Source organism: Coturnix japonica, chromosome 2 (assembly GCF_054131305.1).
Source record: "Coturnix japonica strain WE chromosome 2, WE-NBRP24, whole genome shotgun sequence".
NCBI classification, from domain to species: Eukaryota; Metazoa; Chordata; class Aves; order Galliformes; family Phasianidae; genus Coturnix; species Coturnix japonica.
This window is the reverse complement of record NC_140664.1, coordinates 107,877,230-107,901,303: the sequence shown is the minus strand read 5'-3', so window position 1 is coordinate 107,901,303 and position 24,074 is coordinate 107,877,230. Positions and strand designations below refer to the sequence as shown.

Here is a 24,074-nt window from a genome sequence, read left to right as displayed (position 1 = left end):
TCTCTCACTGGAGTCAACCCACCACATACTGAAAAAATACAGTTCTTCTAAAAGTCTTCTTCAAACATCAAATATGCCATGAATGCAAGCTTGGAAAAATATTTAAATGCTGAGCTCAAATTTAGTGATTTAGTGATTTGCAATGAGTGGGAGGCCCTGTATTTTCAAAATAGCTCGTGTTTTGTCTCCTCCCAAATGTCTGTTATTTCAGTTGAATGTTCTTTCCTTTGTCTTAAATATAACTGTTGAGTGCTGTGTAGCATGGTAGCTACAATTCGATTCAGAGCCTATTGTACTCAATGTGACGTGATATATACTGCTTCTGAAAGTGTTTGGAATTCTGCTAGCTAAACTGATAATTACTTGGAGAGTTTTCTCTTATTTTGATTTTCACATGCTCTGCAAGCTTTGTACAGTGGTGTTAAAGCACTATAATGTTCATGCTTCTTAGTGAATTTGGGTCACCGTGTTAGTAAAATTCTCATTGTAATGACTTCTTAAGAGGCACTGATACAAGCACTTTACATGTATGGAAGGAGGGCAGTGGCTGAATGGTGACTCACGCAAAGAGGGACTGTATGGAGGATGTAGTTCTCCACCCTTTGAGAGTATGGTTCCTAATGGGGAACTGCCTATCCTCCCTAACCATCTCTTTTTATAACCCTGTGATTCAAAAAAGATCTCGCCACCTCCACCCCTAAAAGATCAATCTAGTGCTTGTGTTTTTCTTGATGCAAAATATAATGTGGAAACCGTAGCCATTCTGAAGATGCAGGTTGTTGAACTCCCAACTTAATGTCTTCACTTGGTCCAGTGCCATTAATATGTATGCCTGATTGTGCATGATGGTTTATCACTTTGAAACAGGATTTGTAGAATCATAGAATGGCTTGGGTTGGAAGGGACATTAAAAGTCATCTAGCCCAACCTTGTGCCATGGACAGGGCTGCCACCCACCAGCTCAGTCTGCCCAGGGCCCATCCAGCCTGGCCTTGAGCGCCTCCAGTGATGGAGCATCCATGGCTTCTCTGGGCAGCTGTGCCAGTGCTTCACCGCACTTTGAGTAAAACATTTCTTCCTGACATCTAATCTAAATCTCCTTTCAGCTTAAATCTGTTCCCCTCAGTCCTGTCACTATCTGTCCCTGTAAACGATTGCTCTCCATCACTTTTATAAACCCCATTTTAGTACTGGAAGGTCACAGTGTGATCTGCACAGAGCCTTCACTTCTCCAGGCTGAACAAGTCCAGCTTCCTCAGCCTCTCTTCACAGGAGAGGTGTTCCAGCCTTCTGATCATCTTTATGGCCTTTGTCTGGACCCATTCTGACAGTTCCACAGCTTTCTTTCGCTGGAGGCCTCAGTACTTCAGATGGGTCATCATGAGGGCAGAACAGAGGGGGAAGTGCACCTCCCTTGCGTTCCTGGCCACCTCTCTTTTAATGCAGCCCAAGATACAGTTGGCCTTCCAAGCCACAGTTGAATGCATCTGGCTGATGTCCAGCTTCTCATCCACCAGAACCCTCACACTCATTTCCACGGGGCTTTTCTTCCCGTGGTCTGTACTCATGTCTGGGATTGCCCCAGCAGAAGTGCAGCTCCTTGCACTTAGCCTTGTTGAACCTCACTCACATGGGTCCCCTTTTAAGCTTGTCCAGGTCATCTTGGTGTCATTTGTAACTTGCTGAGGGTAGTTTATATGTTATGGATTGTTGGTGGGAAAGTTCAACCCCTACTGCCACACCATCAACATCCACCTCTATTGTCATGGACCAGCCTAATGAAATAGGAGGCATTATTTTAGAGCAGCCCTCATGTATAACTTTAAAATCAGGGCTAGATTTTTTTGTAACAGTGATGTAAAATTTTTAAACTGATTTTAGTTGCCAGTTCCTTTTTTCCCCCCTTCTTTTTGTACTGACTCACACATGAAAACTTCCTTAGTTTCTTTTATAATGTTGCATGTTTTGGTCTGTAATGAACTGGCATCTGTACATAGGGGATCCATCAATAATAATTATGTATTTTTTAGTGTTTGGAGAAATAAATGATCATTTCTATTATTACTATGTTTATTAAATATACTTTCTTGAAGAGAGTTCTACATATTTTTGAAGTGAAAAAAGATGGTTAATATGATTATGGTGTTGTATTTGTAACTGTTCGGTTGATCTGTGTATTTATATCTCTAATACCATAAATGAAAACTTGAAAAGGATTTTTTATGAAAATTAATTTAGGAAATCAGTGTTAAAAATAACAGTTTTTGTGGTTTCTTTTACCTTTAAATATCAGTTGCTCTCTGTAGATCTACCTGGATAATTCCCCAAATATAAAAAATAGAAAGTAAATGTTTTTCTGCTGTGTAGGATTTTGAAGAAAAATACACAGAAATCTTAAATAAATAAGCAGAGCTTCTATTCTTTTTTAAAGTAAGCCACCTTCTGAAATAGACTTATGTTATAGATGACATTAATTTGGGTGATTTTTGCTATTACTGCTGCAATGCATTTAAAGGAGATGGGCAGATTTCATAGTGAAAGAGGCCAGTTAAGCATCACACAAGGAATAAAAGCAAGTCATCAGTCAGTTATATAAAATGGGACAAGGGTAGTTACCTATGTGTTCATTGCTAAGACCATTAGATTCTCAGTTCCCGTCATAAAACAATGAACTGTATTGCAAGTGTTGGCTACAGATGCCATTAAATTACTTCTAAAACAGCTTTTTCTAGATGACATTAAACTCAGGCCTGCAGCTCCTCCTGTGCTGAGTGAGTGTTCTCAGGGTGGGGATGGAGCTGCCTTCCACAACCTCTGGTGCATAACCACGAACGGAAATGTTGTGTGGGTGAAGCATAAACAAGGGGAGTGATGGTTCCTCTGAGCAGGCAGGTCTCAGTGCTGTGGTTCCTGGTCCATGGACTACCCTTACAGTTAGCATTCGGAGTCACCAAGTGAAGTATTTGTAGAGTATTGACACCAGGAACTTTCACTTCCTGGACAAGTACTCTAAAAATGTGTCATTCTGCCACTTCCTCTTGTTACCGTTGTCTCATCATTGTAAAGCAACATTTCAAAAGGAGTACCTTTATGGGCTAAGGGCAGGCAGAGGTGTTACCTTCAAATCCCAGTTACCATAACTACCACAGCAGAGCTGCAGGCAGCTATGGAGGCAGAGAGTTGAAGTCGCCCATCTCAGAGGCTCACACTGGCTGATCCACGTGAGGGTCATTCTCCTCTGTGCGGGGCTCACATGGATCTCTGCCCACAGACTCTTCACCTCCACCTTGGGAAGGCTAGGAGTTGTCTTGGCTCTGCAGCTTTCCTTCCAGAATGCTTTACTTTCTGCTATACCAAGCAATACCTGAAACTCAGGGTTATTCTTTTTTTTTGGTAACAGTGCTTTCTTAGTCACATAAGTATTTTATTGTTTTGCATTGTGAGAGAAATAGTAATAATAAAAAAGTTACCATGGAGACTCTTGAAACAAGCCCGTCTTCTCTGCGTGCTCTTTTAAGCCTTTTTCTCCGGCTTTCTTTAAGTGCCATAGATGTCAGCTGGGATTATTTCTGGTGTTTGAGCTTGCTTCCTGTGGACACAAAGTCCTGGATAAACCAAACTCTTTGTGCTGTTTATCTGCACTTCGGTCCATCTCAGAATTTGCTGGAGATGAGATTGGATATGACATGTGTTTTTGGAAATGTATTGATGAGGTGGTCATTCTGGTTTCAGTGTTAAAGCCTTCTAAAAAATACACAGTCCTTAAAGTCCTGCTTTGTGATGACAGTGACAGTTACAATCACAATATTTACATGGTCTTCAGGTCTTCATTATGTTAGAAATACCAGAGAGCTGTTTTGACTCAAAAAATCTAGTTTCTGCAATGGACAGAATTATGAAGCCACATTGTAGAGCATCTTGAACAGCATTGAAAACACTGTAAGTCTTGTGAATGCTGAGTTGTTTTTACATAAATGAAGTTTGCTAATCTGTCAAACTTTATGATTTAAATCAGACAAAAGGCCATGAGAGACTGGATCCAGTTCATGAATGCATCCCAATGTCAAGGAGAAATCCTCCATGTTATAGAGGAGAATACACCTGTCTTCTTTTCTACATTAGACTATCGCTGAGGCTCAGAAAGAAACCTGTTAAATACAGCGTATGTGCTCTCTATGCAATTACATTTTCAGTTTATGAGTTAGAGTTTTTCCCTTGTGTTCCTCTTCAGTAAGTCACTTATTTGGTAGATGGTCCTGGCCTATGTCTTTGTGAAAATATCCTTTAAGTTCTTTTGTTTATTCAGATTGATTGTGACTGTCACTTTCTCTACTGGGATGAGGACTCTCACAAGCTCAGGATCCTTGATCTCTGGGGAAGCAAAAACTTAGGATCAGTAATCTGGAGCTCAGGGCTCTGAGAAACTCAGAAGTATTTTAAAATGTATCTTTGTGGTTATCACATTCAGAGAGTGGTATCTACTGCCAGCAGGCTTTAAATGAGTAAGGCAAGTGGGGAAACTGCTTTGCCCTGCAGAAAAGTGGAATGCTGATAAAATGGCCTTGGATTCATCTAGCAAGCAAGTAAAATGGTCTTGCACATGCTAGATTGAATTATTCTTCTAATAGATATATGCAAGCTCCAATTCAGGCTTTAGGAAACTGTTTGGGAATGAGAATTCCTTGAGATGGACTTGCTGACATTAGATGACATCAAGAAACCACACTTTTTTTTTTTTTTTTTTTTTCCTTGCTATGTGGTGTCTTGGATCAGACACGGTCTTGATGGGAAAAGGCATACATTGTCCTTTGGCTTTAAAAATACTGATTTTGATCAGGCAAGGCAATAATTCCCAGCCTTTGACGGTTCTCATGTCAGGAGGTTATCTGCTCTCTGTCTCATGAAAGGGTTCAGGGATCATATTCGTCTCCTAGATCTGTGTCTGAAAAATCTGGAGCACTAAGCAGTTTTAGCACACTTCATTTCAAGGCCTGAGATACTGGAAAGCTTCATTTTGCATTTCTATGGGACTGTCCCTTCCTGTTTTTTCAAATTGAGTGATATGGATGAGTGAGGCTTACAATAGAATTAAAATCTTTGTGAGCAAAAATCACAGTTGTATTTTTTATTTTCAATTAAGGAAACTTTCCTTTGTCTGAAAGCAATCTTAACGACCAAACTACATGTAATGAGATTTCAAGAGTTAGCCTTGCATCATATCCATTGCAGGGGTTTGGACTTAGACTAAATCAGTCCTTTGTAGGGTTATTAATTTTTACTAGGCTCTTGAGAGCTTGCATAAAGGACATTCTGCTGTCATTAAAGGTGCAAGAGTCATATGGTTAATTAATTTTTCCAAGCATGAAACCATGAATATTAAGTCTACTTCACTGTTTTCACTGAAAAGCTTTGCAGTGCTTATGAATTGAATTACAAAAGCAGAATTCTTGCACCGATTTTTTAATTCTGTGAAATTAAATATAGGACATATATGACATGAACTGAAAATGCATTCTCCATAGGATGGTTCTTGTTTGAATATTTGTTTGCTATTGTAGTTGTTAAAAGCTTTCTTTTCCTCTCCTTTCTGTCATATATGTGTTGCGTATTTGCACTGGGATGTACTTCAAATGGAAAACTGTTCAAGGGAAAATTAATTATCTTGTAGAAATCTGGATAAGGTTTTTCAAGCAAAGCTGGAATATATGAACATTTCTAAGTAGGATATCTAACATGAAAAGGTTATTCCATTAGAAGATTGTTTCAGACTAAAAATCTTCTAGAGTTTCTTCTCGATGCATGCAACTGTTTAAAAATTGCAGTATTTTTTATTCTTAAAAAAGACGTAGGTATTGAAAGCAAAAAAAAAAAAAAAAAAGTTATTTCTTAAGGAATTGATTGTACCTAATCGGTTATTGACTTGCACTTGTTTGAATCAATATAAATAACAATTAAGTTAAGTGACATTATTTTTCTTTTTAAGTTTGTTTCGTTAATGACTTATATATCTAGTTTTCTATCAAGGCTTTCTCTAGCGGACTAAGAACTCAGGGTTCTTTCGTGTTTTATGAGCAAAGGTGAATTTTGCTTCCTTTCCTGACCAGGTCTTGCCTTTCCATTCACCATCTTTCTGATAATACACACCTTCTTTGGAACTCGCTCTTTAACCCTCTCAGGCAGTTCCTCCTGAGTCCCTGTCACTGTATTTCCTGAAATTCAGAATGTAGAGTGAATTATCTGCTCCAGTCCTCTCATTTATTTTTCAGTGCAGCTCATTAAGACTAATGTGGATGTTTTTCTAATATGGGGGTGAGATGCATGTGACAGTGCTCTAGACACTCTGAGGGAAGAACATGGATGGGTGCAGTAGAGGAGGGAACTAGGCAAGTTAAGTGTTGTCTTGTTTGTATGCTTAGATTAGGAATGTATGCTGTGAATTTTAAGTAACTAATTGTGTATTAGTATTTCTTTGGTATTCTTGATAAGATTGTGTTGGTATAGTATTAAAGCATTGTATTTTGTACCAGTAAAGTTCTACAAGTATCTCTACTACTATGTAAAGACTCCCAAGATAGCTTACTTCCTACCGCCTTGGCTGTAGAACCAGCTAAGTATTTAAATGGATTGTTATCGATAAACGTATATCGATACAACATTATTATTTTATTAACATTCTAAACTTTCCTTGATTAATTTTATGTTTATGAAAAATATATTTAAAAAAAAAACCAAAAAACTTACGTCTGTACAGAGGAGCAAACATTGAGTTATTGTCAGTGTTTTCATTTGTGATGATTCCAGTAAGAACGTGCATCTTACTGGTCATCACATGCATAATAGACCTTCTTGGAGTACTTTGTTAACTTGCAGGTGTAAGTTGAAACCTATTTCAATATTGAGCAAAATGATACTGATACATGTTTTCTTTTCTTCTCCCCTTGTTTACCAGGATGGTACAAAACAAAAACGAGAACGGAAAAAGACTGTGTCGTTCAGCAGTATGCCAACTGAGAAGAAGATCAGCAGTGCAAGTGACTGTATAAATGCAATGGTTGAAGGCTCTGAGCTAAAAAAGATTCGATCCAATTCCAGGGTGTATCACCGATATTTTCTCTTAGATGCAGATATGCAGTCTCTACGCTGGGAACCTTCAAAAAAGGATTCCGAAAAAGCTAAAATTGACATCAAGTCGATCAAAGAAGTAAGAACAGGAAAAAATACAGATATTTTTCGCAGCAATGGAATATATGACCAGATATCAGAAGACTGTGCGTTTTCAATCATATATGGAGAAAACTATGAGTCACTAGATCTTGTTGCTAACTCAGCAGATATTGCAAATGTTTGGGTTACTGGCTTAAGATACCTGATTTCTTATGGAAAACACACTCTAGACATGATAGAAAGTTCTCAAGATAATATGCGGACTTCATGGCTTTCACAAATGTTCAGTGAATCAGATGTCGAAAATTTAGGACATATACCCCTGTGTAATGCTGTACAGTTTATAAAAGACTTAAATCCTGGTTTAAAAACTAATAAAATTGAATTAAAATTCAAGGAGTTACATAGATCCAAGGAAAAAACTGGTACTGAAGTAACAAAAGAAGAGTTTATTGAAGTTTTTCATGAGCTTTGTACTCGACCTGAAATCTATTTCCTGTTGGTTCAGTTTTCAAGCAATAAAGAATTCCTAGATACCAAGGACCTCATGATGTTTTTAGAAGCAGAACAGGGTATGGCACATGTCACAGAAGAAATAAGCCTTGAAATTATTCAGAAATATGAGCCAGCAAAAGAGGGCCAGGAAAAGGGTTGGCTTTCTATAGATGGGTTTACGAATTACCTTACTTCACCAGACTGCCACATATTTGACCCAGAACACAAAAAAGTTTGTCAAGATATGAAACAGCCATTATCTCATTATTTTATAAATTCATCTCATAATACGTACTTGATAGAGGATCAGTTTCGGGGGCCTTCTGACATCACAGGTTATATTCGTGCTCTTAAAATGGGTTGTCGAAGTGTTGAATTGGATGTTTGGGATGGTCCAGATAATGAGCCTGTGATTTACACGGGACATACCATGACTTCTCAGATTGTCTTCCGTAGTGTGATTGACATTATTAACAAGTATGCATTTTTTGCTTCAGAGTACCCTCTTATTTTGTGTTTAGAAAATCATTGTTCTATTAAACAGCAGAAAGTGATGGTACAACACATGAAGAAAATTTTGGGGGACAAACTACATACTCAGTCTCCAAACATTGAAGACTCTTATCTTCCATCACCGGAATCACTTAAAGGAAAAATACTAATTAAAGCAAAAAAGCTTTCTTCAAATTGTTCTGGACTAGAAGGAGATGTTACAGATGAAGATGAAGGGGCAGAAATGTCACAGAGAGTGGGGAAGGAGGGTGTAGAACAACAAAACTCTTTGACTGGGAAACGATTTCAGCTTTGCAAAGAGCTCTCTGAGTTGGTAAGCATATGTAAATCAGTTCAGTTCAAAGAGTTTCAAGTTTCATTTCAGCTCCAGAAGTACTGGGAAGTGTGCTCATTTAATGAAGTGCTTGCTAGCAAATATGCCAATGAAAACCCGGGAGACTTTGTAAATTATAACAAACGTTTTCTTGCCAGGGTTTTTCCCAGCCCTATGAGGATCGACTCTAGTAATATGAATCCCCAGGATTTTTGGAAATGTGGTTGTCAGATAGTAGCCATGAACTTTCAGACACCTGGATTAATGATGGATCTTAACATTGGTTGGTTTCGACAAAATGGAAACTGTGGCTATGTCCTTCGTCCTGCTATCATGAGAGAAGAAGTATCTTTCTTTAGTGCAAACACAAAAGACACTGTGCCTGGAGTTTCACCTCAGCTGCTTCATATTAAAATCATTAGTGGGCAAAACTTTCCTAAACCCAAAGGATCAGGTGCCAAAGGTGATGTTGTGGATCCGTACGTCTATGTCGAAATACATGGAATCCCTGCTGACTGTGCCGAGCAAAGGACAAAAACTATGCATCAGAATGGTGATAACCCAATTTTTGATGAAAGTTTTGAGTTTCAAATAAATTTACCAGAACTAGCAATGGTGCGTTTTGTAGTGCTGGATGATGATTACATTGGGGATGAATTTATCGGGCAGTACACTATTCCCTTTGAGTGTCTACAGACTGGTTATCGACATGTTCCTCTTCAGTCTTTAACTGGTGAAATGTTAGCACATGCTTCCTTGTTCGTGCACGTGGCCATTACTAATCGAAGGGGTGGTGGGAAACCTCATAAACGGGGCCTCTCTGTGAGGAAGGGCAAGAAATCACGGGAGTATGCTTCTGTGAGAACACTGTGGATTAAAACAATAGATGAAGTGTTCAAGAATGCTCTACAACCTATACGAGATGCCACGGATTTGAGAGAAAATATGCAGGTACAGTTTTTATGGTGAATTTATCAGTACTTTATGTGTATTTTTTTATTATGACATGTACATAATATATGCTGTTTAGAGTCTTATTGCATTTTGTAAGTTACTTTAATGAAGTCTAATTCTGAAAAGCTTTTTAAACTGATAATATCGGAGCAACTTTTGGAGCGATACCATCTACGGATGTAAATTTTGAATCATACACATACTTCACCATTTTATTTCCATGTGAAAAATATGATCCAGTTGTTAGAACTTGAACTTGTTGACTAGTCCTATGTTGTTGAAAAATTGTTATATATGTGCTAGTGGAAATTACAGGAAGATTTTGGCTTGTTTTTGTTGAACCCGGGAGATCTCACTTCCAAATGCAGTTGTTGGAGATTCTAATAAAGATTTCAGATTAATAAGCTCTTTATAAATTTAACTTAAAGAGGACTTTAAACTTATATTTTATTTAGTAAACCTTTTAACTAATTACAAACTTCTGAAGAAATACTAGCAATGATCAGTAAAATTCAGCAGCGTCATCTGAAATGAAGAGACTGTACATCGTACTTTTATTTAACATTAAGGGGAAACTGATCAAAGATATCTCACTTATTTTCATAAATAATAATTTTCATAATGAATAATGTTGTCTTGGAGAGATTTTTATTGGAACTACAGTTTTAAACCTAGGTTTTCTTTTTAAGAAAGAGGAAAGTAGTTCAGTGTGTTGAAGCTCCTCCATTCTATTTGATATATAAAATTACTGTACAAAGAAATTATTTGAAAAATATAGAGACAATATTCTGGTTTGTGAAAGTGTTTTGCATTACAAGCTAGGTATAGAGTGAACTTTACAGGTAGTTAATCTCTTGAAGTGTAGAATTCTATCACATAAGAGGTACTGGATTTTAAAGTGGCTTTCAAGGAGTAGCTGAGTCATAGAATCACAGGGTTGGAAAGGACCTACAAGATCATGTAATCCAACCATCCTCCCATTACCATTGTTACCGCAAGTCACTAAACCATATCTTGTAGCTCCTCATCCAGATGCCTCTTGAACACTGCCAGGCATGGTGACTCCACCACCTCCCTGGGCAGCCATAACAGTGCCTGACCACTCTCAGAGAAAAAGTTTTCCCTTATGTCTAATCTAAATCTCCTCTGGTACAACTTGTGGCCAATTCCTTGGATCCTGTTGGTTGCCTGAGAGAAGAGGCCAAACCCCTCCTCATCACAACCTCCCTTCAGGAAGTTGTAGAGTGCAGTGAGGTCTCCCTTGAGCCTCCTCTTCTCCAGGCTAAACAATCCCAGCTCCCTCAGCCGCTCCTCATAAGACTTGTGCTCCAGACCCCTCACCCGTTCCGTTGCCCTCCTATGGACACATTCCAGGGCCTCAGTATCTTTCTTGTAGCGAGGAGCCCAAAATTGAACACAGCACTTGAGATGCGGCCTCAACAGTGTTGAATACATGGGGATGATTACGTCTCTCATAAATCTAAGATTTAAGGGAAGAGCGAAAACATGCAGTTTTTGTAGCTGCTTTAAATTTCTCTACTTGTGCTGCATTTTCAGAACTGCTATAATTTCTGTCAGTCTCTGCAGTATGATTTCTTTGAATGTAAGGAAGATGCTGTGGATATTTTATTCTCCCAGTTTAAGTTGTGCTATCAACTAAATTATTATTATATCACAAGCTACTATCAAGAAAGTATTTTATGAACCTGGAGGAGGAACATTAATTTTGTGTAGTTTTCATGGCAGGTTATATAATGTGCATAATTTAAAATCCGTATAACTAAAGGTTTCCAACTAATAAATAAGTAAACCACTCAAAATAAATACCAGTTTACGTTGAGGAATGTGATTTATGAATTATGGCTTTTGGGGTAAGGAAGAACATAATGCCCCTAAAGCCAGATACTGAGAAACTGGTTTTGTTTTTAAAATAAACTGGGAGAAAAAATAGGGAAGTGTAGAGCAGAAAGTTTTTTTTTGATCATATATTTTTATTCATAGGTAGCCTTTTATTATCTTTCACAGAATCACAGAATTACCCGGGTTGGAAGGGACCTCAAGGATCATGTAGCTCCAACCCCCCTGCCCAGCAGGGCCACCAAACATACACCTTTACTAGATCAGGTTGCCCAGGGCCCCGTCCAACCTGGCCTTGAACACCTCCAAGGACGGGGCATCCACAACCTCACTGGGCAGCCTGTTCCAGGACCTAACCACTCTTCTAGTAAAGAACTTTCCCCTAACATCCAACCTAAATCTTCCCTCCTTCAACTTAAAACCATTTCCCCGTGTCCTGCTATTATCAGCCCTTTCGAAGAGTTTACTCCCTTCCTGGGAGTAAGTTCCCTTCAGGTACTGAAAGGCTGCAATGAGGTCACCCCGCAACCTTCTCTTCTCCAAGCTGAACAAACCCAACTCCCTCAGCCTGTCCTCATAGGGGAGGTGCTCCAGCCCCCTGATCATCTTTGTTATGTAATAGAATGCCATGACAAAAGCTGGTGTCATAACATGGTATATATCCATCACTGATAAAAGAACAATGGATGTGATGTGTGTTTAAATTGTTTGACAGAGTCAGATACATGCTTAGAAGTCAAAGGCAAGAGTTACAGATATATCTTTGTCCTGCCCATTAGTAGCTAATGTGTATGCTCCCTGTGCTCTTGCTTACATCTCTGTAAAATTATTGTTCACAATGATTTATTCATGTTGTAAAGCCAAATCGGCTTGAATAGACTTTCCAATGCCATTGTCTTTTTTTTTTTTTTTTTTTTTTTTCCAACTGTGTAATTACTGTATCATTAAGCTGTAGGCTGGTTGTTAGAAGTAGTTTGTCTTTGCTGGATGCAATGCAACTTTACTGAAGTATACTGTAAGTGAATGTAATAGATGTAACTTAGGTATTCACATAACTTTACATGAATATCCTGTGTGTAGATACCTTGAAGTTTATTTTGTGTATTTTGTCTCATAAAAGGAGAGCAGAATACTTCACATTTGATTACTATTTGCATTAAAGTTGACATTATGTCTCTCAAGGAAGTTTGTCCAAAAAAGAGCCAGTGAGATGGAAAATGGTTTGATGAAAATGATTATCAGTCCTAGAGACTGGTCAGATACCCCACGTAGGTAAGGTGAGAGAGAAAGGAGCATTGAGCACATTTGTAATGTAAATGTGCAATGTTTTTGTTTCTTCCAGGAAAACAAACTCCAGACCTGCCAGAGATCACCAGCTCCCACTTGGTACAGAAATCCTAAATTCATTAAGTGCTGAGAACATTCCTGTCATGGAATTTCAGTGGCTGCTTGGAGTCACATTGTATTTCTAATACTGGAAATTTTTCTCAAGTTTTAACATGCAATTTTATATTCCACCATATTGGATAGCAAATAAGGCTAAAACAAATTTTAGGGAAAGATACAAAATTGGAATTTGTGTAAAAATTCCTGAAAAATTTGTTAGAGTGATCCATTGATAGAAGTGACATCAGTAGTGGAGTGCTGGGTTTGTGAATCACACCAATTGGGAGCCAGCAGATCCACAGCACGTCTGGATGATATTTAAGGTATGCCTAAAGTTACAAATGGGCTGAATTCCTCCTTCCACTCCACCTTGCTTATATGGGATGTTCACCGCCTACTATGTTGTACGTCCTGGTAGCATATTAAAAGTTACTTTGAAATACCTTTCAGAATTTTTTTAAAACAAATAAGGAGTGTGTTTCAGAATTCATGTATTTGCATTGTTAATTTTTATAGCGGAATAGGCCTCACAGTCTTGTTCTAACTAGATTTTTGCTGCAGCAGATATTGTTGGAACTTTGAACATTTCTGTTAAAATGCAGGTGTAACATTGTTTGCTTTAAAACTGGCAATTTTAAAGGAAAAAGCTACGTACATTGTAGCTCATTGCAGCTCATTGTATCTATTGCAGTGTTGTATATTAACCTGAAAGAATGAGAAATTTAAAATAGTATTTAACTGTAAAGGAAACTCTTTCTTTCCTTTTTGCAGAATGCAGTAGTCTCATTCAAAGAATTATGTGGCCTCTCTCCTGTAGCAAATCTTATGCAGTGCATTTTGGCAGTGTCTACACGCTTGGTTGGGCCTGATAGTACACCCTTGGTAGTACTGAATCTCAATGATCAGTATCCGACTATGGAGCTCCAAGGGATAGTTCCAGAGGTCTTGAAAAAGATTGTAACAGCATATGACATGGTGAGTAGTCCTTTGTGGTTATTTTATATGCTATCTGAACACTTATTTCTTATAATACACAGTACTATGCCTGTTTAGAAAGGTCATTTTAACCTGTGAGTTGCTCTTTCATGCTTTGTTACATATGTTTGAAAGACATTCCCATAAATGTGCTGCAACTGGTAGTGTTTACATATCAGGTAAAGGAGAAAGATTAATACACTGCATGTGAATATGTAAGTGTACACTTCAGAAGGCAAAGTGGTTATAATCAAGAGGATGTAACATGAAGAGGATGTATTAATTTACCTATTCTGCAGTAACTCGAAGCTGTGTGCCTATCATTTAACCTCTTGCAGTTATTTGCTACTTAGTATTTTTCATTTTATGAACATTCCTTTGGCACTGACTTAGTGCGGACAGAAGACTGTCAGAGAAATTTTTTAGGAATTTCAGTTTTAGAAGCAACTTGAAGTGTTAAAATTTGCACGTGCCTTTTTGTTTTCCTGTGCTATATCTTGGAGAACTCAAACTCATTTAATTAGCTTAATGATGGTATAAATACAATAGAATTTGATCAACACAGTTACAAAAAGATAATATCTTAGTGGTAGCTTAGGAGATATCATCATAATTAGAATGGAAATAGGCGTGATTGTTGGACTTACACATATACTGTACTTAATGAAGTTCTATTTTGTTGGTGGAATTGTCTCTACCTGTCATTTGTTCTGATGCTGAACCTTGTTTGTTATTAAAATATTCCAAATATTTAAGTATTTTTATAAAAATACTTTTTAAAAATACTTTTTTTTTAGATAGAGGTGACTCATGCCTTCAGAAAGTTTCATGATGCAAATTTGTTTTTTCCTCTTCTTTAACATAGCTTTAACCCCTTCCTCCTGTAGGCAAGTGATTTGAATATTTGTGTACTCAGAAATCTGTACTTCATTTTCACTGAATAAAACAGTAGGATATTTATGTAATGGCATGTTCAATGCATTTTATCATCTCTGCTTCTCTAAGGAATGCTAAAGACTCCATTTCATACAAAGACAAACATGAAGATGACTTCAAACTGTTAGCTTTAAACAATATTGAAGATTAATAATCAAAACAATTATTTTAGTCAGACTTACAAATGAAAATAATGAGATGCATTTTAATCTGTGAAACTTGGTCTGTTCAGCTGGACAAAAAAAGTTTTAAGCAATTAATATCAATAGGATCTACTGAATAATCCTATGTCAGACATGAGAGAGAAAGAAAATAGCTCTTTTTCTTTCTGAAATCTCCCCTGGATATCAGCTGGAGAAAATGTGAGGATGCTTATCATTGGCCATGAGAAGATGTGAAGCTATTTAGCTCACATTTCAAAATATGCTATAGTGACAGATGTTTAGACTCTGATACTCTATTAATGGGTTTATTTGTGCTTTTTTTGTGTTTGAATTTAGTAAACCCTCAAAATGACACACTTTATATTAATAGTTGGTTTTGGTTTGGGGATTTTCTGGCCATCATTAAAGAGCAGGTGGGTGTAAAATTGGGCCTAGTAATGAGAAGCCTTATTTGGAACTAGGAAAGGATAGCTGTGCTATCAAAATAATGATTACCTCCTTGTCTTATTTTATGCTGGTTTAGGCCTCAGCATAGATCAAAATTATATTTCAGTCAAATTCTTCCTGTGTGTCAGTGTGCTAAGTATGAAATCATGATGTTAAAAGGAACATGTTATGTATTTGTTAACTAAACATAGAGTAACACCACAAATGCATAATTTTTCAGGACCTTGCATGAATTCCGAATGTGTCTGTGTGAATGGTATTTTCAAAGTAATTCTATGTCAGAGTGGGAGAATCTGGGACAAATGAAAGAATTTTTATTTGTCAGATATGCTCCCAATTTTATGAAGTCATAATCAACATAGAAAGCAACATTCAGCCACGATTATTAATTATTCAGAAGAATTTATTTGTGTTGAAAGGGTTATCTTTGCTTTGTAAAGTGAGACAGGATGTAAGAATCTTACAGTAGGACAGTCAATTTGCATTGAAATAATTACAATTATAAGAAGAGTGCAGTACTGCAAGGACATATCTAAGGTAAGAATAACTTCAGGGTTACAAGGGTACGTACAGGTACATTAATGGAGGAGCTACAGGTTAAATTAGTGTGTCTTTGAGCTTCATGAGTGATTTTCGATCAGCCTTGCTAAGACCAAACGTTTACTCAGGAAATAAGAAAATCTTCAGCTTTTATCCATGCTATGGCAGTTGAGATGTCTTTTCAGAAGAATGAAAAGAGATACAACTGGGAAATTTGAGAAACTTAAGTTACATATTTTTCTCTAGCTACTCCGTGCTCCTGAGTAAATTTTCATCCTTATTTTTTCTCACTGTTTAACAATGTTTTATTTTTCCCTTTCGTTCATGAACTTCAGCTTCCTTTATGTGATACTTCAGCATGCACTCTGTTGGTGTCATCACACCCATCACTGATCAGTGCTGCAGACTGAAGCTTGGAGTTAAGGCAAGTGCCTCTTCCACACCATTGCATGTTTTTTTATGTCTTATGAGATTTAAGATAAACAGTAAGTAAACCTTAAAAAGTTATATTATGGCAAGAGGAAAAAAAAAATTATCTTGTCCTAAGTCTGCAGCATTATTCAGTGATGACTGTAATAGCACCACAAAGATATGCTAGAGGATCATACAAAGGAAGCCAGATATTGTTGAGATACTGTCTTTCTCTGACCTTTGTGAAGGATGAAGTGTCCCATTTGATGAAGATGAGGTTTTTTGAAGTTTGCAAGGAAACGGGTACTTATAAGAAGAAAACTAATACAGAAAAGGCAGAAAGCTCTACCTGTGTGAAGAAAGATAAAGTAATGCTGCTGTAATAATTAGCATTGATTGTTATTAAGACCTAATTGTGTAGTGCTGCTAGGCCTATTTTTTTTTCACATTAAAGAAAAAAAATGAAAGAGAACAGCAAAAAATTCCACACATGAAAGTTATATTGAAATTCAAAGTGTATTCAGACTGATAGTCTTAATTTGTTTCAAGTAGTATGGATAGCTTTTGGAGATGCGCTCTAGGGACAGGATCAAAATCAGGTCTGAGTTTATTGATATTGAAGATTATGAGATAATGAAAATGAGAGATATTAAAAGACACCAAAGCTTGTAAACCTGAATACACAATCTGATTTGTGAATAGTAATTATGTAGTAAGCTTGCATCTGGTTATCTGATTGTTGGCAGCAGGTTGCATATACAGTCACGTTGAAGTTAACTGCAGCTTTTGTAGTTGCAAATTGTTCCAGTGACATGAGCTAATTAAGGTAGCCTATATTTTGATTTCCATTCTGTTTGGAAGATACTTTGATGTCAATCCTAGAATAGTTATAGATTGGATCAGCACTAGCAGGGCTTACTAAAAACTGTCTAAAAGGGACTTACTATCCAGGTGTTGGTCATCTCATATTCTGTCTGCTGCTCAGTACCTTAAATGTTCTTTATATTTAAAAACCATCTTGGTATCCATGCACATGAATTTGGTTGGACACTTCTGTATCAGACGTATTGGGTCGAAATTTGTAATTCTGACAGAAACAAAAAGTGTATCAATTTTGTGAAACATAAATTTTCCAAGGAATAATTAGGAGATCCGTTTTGAGTTATACTTATATTGTAAAATCAATATTAGTTACCTTGTTGCTGATGTAGGTTCTAGGTTATGGTTACTTTCCAAATGTATGAAGAGATTTCAGTCCTTCTTCTGTGGTTATGAAACTGTATCTTGAGCGAACATGTACATTAAGACTTTTGCACTTCCTATCAGCTTGTTAATGTGCCAGAGTTATTTAGTTGACAGGCCTGCGCTCCACAAATTATCCTTTGGGGCTGAAAAGCTTCTGTGCTAACAAAAGAGATACAAGGTCCAGTGCTGCTACTTGCTGATTGGTCTTGAAAGATGGAATGAGTGAACAGGTTGCTTTCACTCTCATGTAACTTTATTTTACCTAAATTTTAGATTTTGGATGGTTGCAAAGAAAGCTGAGTTCTAGATGGTCACCAGACAAATCTAATCTAACTTTGTATCTCATGTGGTAGCATCTGACCTCTGTCTGCTTTTTGCACCTAAAGAAAATCTACATTTTTCAATCTGGAATTTTTTCTGAGGAATATGTGACTGGCTTATAGTGCAAAAGTTGTGCTTAGTTTTCCCCTGCTGATTCAGCTGAAGTCCATGTTAGAAGACATCCTCCAAAAAGTTGAAGCCATGTGAAAATTAGGAGGATAAATAACCATATTGTGGCTAAATATAAAAATATGAGAGCTCACTGTGAAGAAATTCAGGAGCAATTTAAAAACCAATGAATTATTTCTTGAAAATATTGGAAACAGAGCCCATCAGAGTGTGTACAACTGCTAGCTGATCAAAGAGTATAAGCTGCAAGAAAGAAACAGTACCATAAAACTAAATGTTTTTGGCATCCATGTACCTCTGGAGATTGAATGGTTCGTGCGAAACATTTCTTTATGTGGAAATCAGTGGAGAATGCACCTCTAACTGAGTTGCTAGTGAAAGAATTTACAAAGGAAAGACGAAGTGAATGATTTTTTTTTTTTTTAACTAGAAAGTAATGATATTCATTCGAGTGTTCTCAAGGATTGATATATCCAAACTGCTAAATTGCTGTGTGTATCCTCACACCTAAAACTGACTATCTAAGTTGTTAGTGTGGTGCCAGTCTTTCAAAAGGTTTCCAGAGGAAATCAAGAATTTTCAGCTCAGACAGCCCGTCATCTGTACTGTGAAAATGGGTAGAGTTCATTGAAGTCAAGAAGCTTGTAGACAAGGAAGTCTAGTCTATTTTGAAAAAAGCATTTGACAGAGTCCCTTTCCAAATACTTATATTGAAATGAGGTTATTACTGAATTTTTTAGCCTTTTAAAATACTTCATTATGCCCTGAAAACTGGAGCAAATGTTGATTTTAACCGGCTGTTCCAGCAAGAAAGGAGTTTTTAGGATAGTTATTTGTATTCATTATTGAAATTGGTTGTAATTTTCTAGATAAAGTAAGGTAGGCTGTAAGTATATTTGCAAGAATTTTGATCTAGCTAACATAGCTAATTTGTCTTGAAGGTGTAAGACTGAATGATGACCTAACAATGCCCCAAGAACAGTCTTTACTTACGTGATAAATGGATACAGCTCAGTGGAGAATAGATCAAAGTGCAAAAGTATTAATTGCAGTATATTAATTGCAATTTAATATTGCAGATATCCTAAGTAATATTTTTGTCCTGTTAAATAGTAACTGCATATTCTTTTTAACTTTTTTTTTTTTTTTTAAATGAATTTAAAAAGTTGCTGAGTGCAGTTTTTAGTCTGTCAAAAAAACTGTTGAGAAACAAAGTACTGATGGAACATACAGTGAATAGCATGGGCAGTTCCTTCAGAAGCAGCTATGTTATTTGTTATCAGTTCTTGTTTTCCTGTTGTGTAACAGGACAGTCTTTCTGAACTGCAAGTTGCAATTACACATCCAAAAGCAGATATGCAGATGATAACCACAGATTATATTGGGTCTTTCAGTCCACAGGGGCAGAAACAAAGGTCTAATTTTGGATATTCAAGCTTCACTGCCAAATGTTGTAAAGTATGAGCTGTTCCGCATTGAATGAAAAACTCTGATAATGACAACTTGATGCTTTTGGGAAGTAGAGATTTCTTCATTTTTTTTATTAAGAGCATGAATGATGAAAATTTGGATGTCCTCTCAGTAATTCCATTATGGCTTATGGCTGACTCACACTATTTATAAGAACATAGAATAATAGTACCGCAAGAGAAGAATGGTTCATCTAGCTTTCTTTCTTGTTTCTAATGTATTCCAATGGCATGTTAATGGAAAAGCAGCAAAATAGGTCACATGAATAGTAGCTTCTCTTAAATGTACTCCACATTTCCAATAGTAGTTCTCGTTTTCTTTCCCAATGAGTTTTTAATCTTCTGTTTTTCTTTTTGACCACTCCTGTGTGAGAATGTGGTTATTTGATCTTTCACTGATACTCTGAGTTTCAAAAATAACATTGTCTATTAATTTTTTTCCCAGGGATATCAGTGTTCTGCTTCTTTTTACAGAGGCAGGCTATTTTCCTTTTTTATTCATGTGTGTATATATATATATATATATATATATATATATATATATTTACATGCCTCCTTATTGTCCACTTTTTACATAGTGTTCTCATTCTGCTTGTTTAAATATAACAAAAAGTTTTTTGTTTTTTTTTCCTGACAGCCAGAGCATCGGGAAAACTGGACAAAATGGTTGTTGAGTGTATAAGTTGAATGCCATTGCATGCATAGTTTAAAAGAGAGCTGCTAGCTGTTTTATTCACTCTGTCTTCAGTCTGGCCTTCTCAAGTACTTATGAGGAATGAAGAGAAGACATACAGAATTTTAAATACAGAATTTGTGGGCTCTTAGTTCCTTTGGTAAAAGTGAGGAGTCTTCAGTGTGCAATGAAGTAGCAGTTAGCAGTTTTGTTTTCTCACCTTGATGCTTTGGACAGATAGTGAAAAGATTCTTCATTATATAGCATCTCTGGACTGCATAAGCTGAACCACTCTTGATTTTTACTTATAATGAAGTTACTACTGATTTTTTTGTTTGTTTTTGTAAGTGTACTGCTAGAAAGCTCAATTGTAAAAAATTCTTTTGATTGAAGATGTCAACTTTAAAATCCTTGTTTACAGAGAATCAGTAATGATGGAAGCCATCTCTGGAAATCACCTTGTCCGATCCCCTGATGAAATCAGGACCAGCTAGAGCAGATTGCCTAAGAGTGTGTTCAGTTGAGTGTTGAATATCACACAGGATGAACACTCAATAGACCCTCTGGGCAAACTGTGCCATTGTATGACCACACAAGATTCCCCTGAGCCTTCTCTGCTTGAACCTGAACATTCTCAGCTTTCTCAGCCTGTCATTATGTGAAAGATGCTCCAGTCCTGTTTAGGAACAGTCTCTGTGGCCCTTTGTGAGGCCCACTCCAGTAACTCCCTATCATTCTTCTACCTGAGCCCCAGACTGCCCTAGGTGTTCCACATGTGGCTTCAGCAATGCTTAGTAAGGGGGAAAGATTACTCCCCTTTGTCTTCTGGGTGTGTACTTCATCGTGTTCTCTTTGGTATCTGACGGAGCCCTCTGGTCCTGGTCTCAGAAGCTGTTGGTCAGCTTCCAGCCTGTACTGGTGCACCTGTAGTTCTTTTCCCTTCATTGAACTTCACAAGGTTCCTGTCAACCCATCTCTCCAGCCTGTCAAAGTTTTTCTGAGTATCAGTTCAGCCATGTGCTGTATCCACCCTCCTCCAAGCCTTGTATCTTTTGCCAGCTTGCTGAAGGTGCACTGTCATGGAGGTGATGAATGGAGGTGTTAAACACTGTTAGCTCAAGTATCAGCCCCTGGGGTATGCCACTAGTGACTGAATCAGGCTTGAGGACCCCTTTCTCTTGAAAACTGAGTAGTATTGATCTAGCTGTCAGGTAACTGTCAAGATTTAATCACTGGTTATTGAATTTTGAATGGAGCTCAGTAATGTGAAGAGGGGTGTCCAGCTTAATGGAAGTTCACTGCTGTTGATGTTCGGTTGGATAAAAGCACATTTCAGAATGCTTTCAGTCCCCTCACCATTAGAACAATTCACTTGGGTTCTGAGGTGAAAATGAGTTCAGAATCTCATTTTCCAGTACATTTCCTTCCTAGCTCTATAGCAGCATTCTTTTCCAGTTGAAAATAAAAAGTCAGTACGTACACAGTTCTAAACAACTCTTTATGTGATTGCAGAGCAGGCTGACTGGCAGGTGACATGAAGGACTGAAAACAATTCTTTAGCTTATTTCAGTGTCATAACAAAACACCCTTTTGATGCAACAGAATTGAATAGCGTACTGCTTAGATAGAATTTATATGTATATTTAGTTAGTGCTGACAATATTTTGTTTGTGTTCCCAGTATATGTGGTGGCACCAGTTTGTCCACTGAATAATATGGAGTTACCAGAAATGTTACAGAATTATATCTAATACACTGAGATTTGAGAGGAAATAAGAATGTGAACAGCATTTTGTGGAGATAACTTTTTAAATAACAGTTTGCTTTATGCCTATTTTAAGTGTGGTTTTTACTGCTGGAATATAGATCTGATGGTATTTTTAACACATGCACTTTTTTTGTCATGGGCTTTAATTGCTAAAAAATAAAATTCATCCTTGATGTTGCAACTCTCTCAGTGGAGGCATTTTCTCTCACTGAGTTTCATCATCCTGTCACAGCTTACTGTTAGCTGGATTAGTGTAGAATGTACCTGATATATCTCTTGGTATGCTACCTACCAGTTCCAGAGGAAATAATAGGTATTATAGTGGGATTTTTTTTTCCTCCTGTCTCTCAAAGATTTCTGTCTCAAGGTCTGTATTCTTGTTCGAATGTAATGTGTAAAATATTTAAGTTTCAGTTCAGTCTCTGTCTTTCCCCTTAGTTGGTGGCATGAATAGGATGTTCTGTCTTCTACCAAAAAAGCTATCTTCATCTGCCTGGTAATAATAAATCTTGACTTATTCAAATTCAGAATAATTTCAAGTAATGTTAGTAGAACATGCATTTACATCCATGTGAGCATTTATATACATATATATACTTATACATGTATGTACTTACATATATTGCATATTACATGTATTATATAATATGCATTATATATATTTTATATATATATATATATATATAATGTAATGCATACTTACATACATACATACAGACATACACAGTGTTAGTTCATAGAACTCACCTTTTCAGTAAAACAAAACAGACATAACAAAGCTCTGAAACACTAAATCTTAAAGGATAGTCTGGACTTCTATATCCCTTTATTATTATTTTCCTATAACTGTCCTAATATATTCCTGATATATTTCTAATATATGTCCTGATATATTCACTTTTGCTGAGAAAATGGTAGATATTTTAAGTATACAATTTTTCCATTTGTTTAGTGAGGATACAGTCACAAAAGGGTTGAATGTTACCAAGAGTCGTGGTAAAGTTCTATTGCTTGGAAACAAGACCTGTTTTTAATTTCTAACCACTATAACTATTTATTTTCAAATACAGGGGCAATATACAATAATAAAGGTCTCTGTTCTTCACTGATAACTCTGGACTTATCAGTGACCCTTTGTAGATTAAATAACTCAAATTTTCTTATCCTTTTTGTTGACATTTATACTTTGGTTGAGTTACTAAAAGTTTTTCTGATAAGTAGGTGAAATGGTTGTATGATTAGCAAATAGAGTTGAAGGAATAGATCAAAATGTCAGCCTGTCATATTCAAAGACTTCAAGGCTTGTAAAGCTTACCGTTCTGTATTCCTCATTTTCCACTGACCAGAAAAATAAGAACGTAGTCCAGCCATTCCTGACACTTACATTGTAAGTACCAGAACCCTGGTATAAAATGGATGAGAGTCGGGAATTGCAGGGAGAGCTGAAACAATTCCAGTAAATGTTGTTATGTTTCATCTTTAAAAACTATTCACTGGATATTTGGAACCTGCTCTTCGGAAGGAAAACAACAATAGAAATGGGAATTAATATTGTAAAATGCTGGGAAGAATTAATCTTTGTGTAATATTTGTTTTTCCCTTAGGATGGGCATGGATAATTTACGTATATTTTTAATGAGGAACACTTCTAACTGGTTGTTCCCTATGAAGCTTGTTTGCATTTCTCTTTCCAGTTTTCTCACTTTAAATACAAAGTTAAGAAATTCCTGCTTTTTGATTGCCTTGTTCATTATATACTTGTGTAATGTACATTAGAATATAATTTACCTTTCTCCTCTGCTTCCACAACTAATTTGGCTTCAGAATTTCATTTCTCATTCTGCTAACAGACATTCTGTTTCTTGCACTGAAGCTTCTGCTTACTCTTCATTTTCTACTTTGCTTTCATACCAAGCACAAAACACACAAATAAGTTGTGGATCAAGCTGATTTTCTGTTTAAATAGCACTATTTATACTTAGTTGTTCTACATGCTGTGCCTACCAAAAAGTCTTCAGTCTCTGTTAATACCTGCTTGAATGTTTCTGTGATACAGTTTTGGCTAAAATGCAGGAAGAATTTATATATTGGAACACTTTATAAAGGTTTTAACAGATAGCTGAATACTTTCTGAAAGGCAATTGCATGGTGAAAAGCAGTGTAATAATAAAATTGTAATGAACTACATGAAGGTTATTACTTTGTTAATTAAATATAACTAGAAGATGATGTGGACATGTACACTCTACTGCTTGGTTCCTTCTTTAGTGAAAGATTTCTTTTTATTTACAAAAACAGCATGTAGTTTCCTTTG

The 24,074-nt window shown here is 36.7% G+C and overlaps 1 protein-coding gene across 2 annotated transcripts in view; it reads left to right on the top strand.

Moving 5' to 3' along the window:
- Positions 1–24,074, top strand: part of PLCL2 (phospholipase C like 2) — a 92,914-nt gene that overhangs the window by 43,859 nt on the left and 24,981 nt on the right. For both annotated transcript variants that reach the window (XM_015853831.3, XM_085538435.1), the window contains exons 3-4: positions 6,950–9,436; positions 13,454–13,657. In XM_015853831.3, coding sequence (XP_015709317.2) covers positions 6,950–9,436; positions 13,454–13,657 — 2,691 coding nt within the window. The remainder of the gene's footprint in view (positions 1–6,949; positions 9,437–13,453; positions 13,658–24,074) is intronic.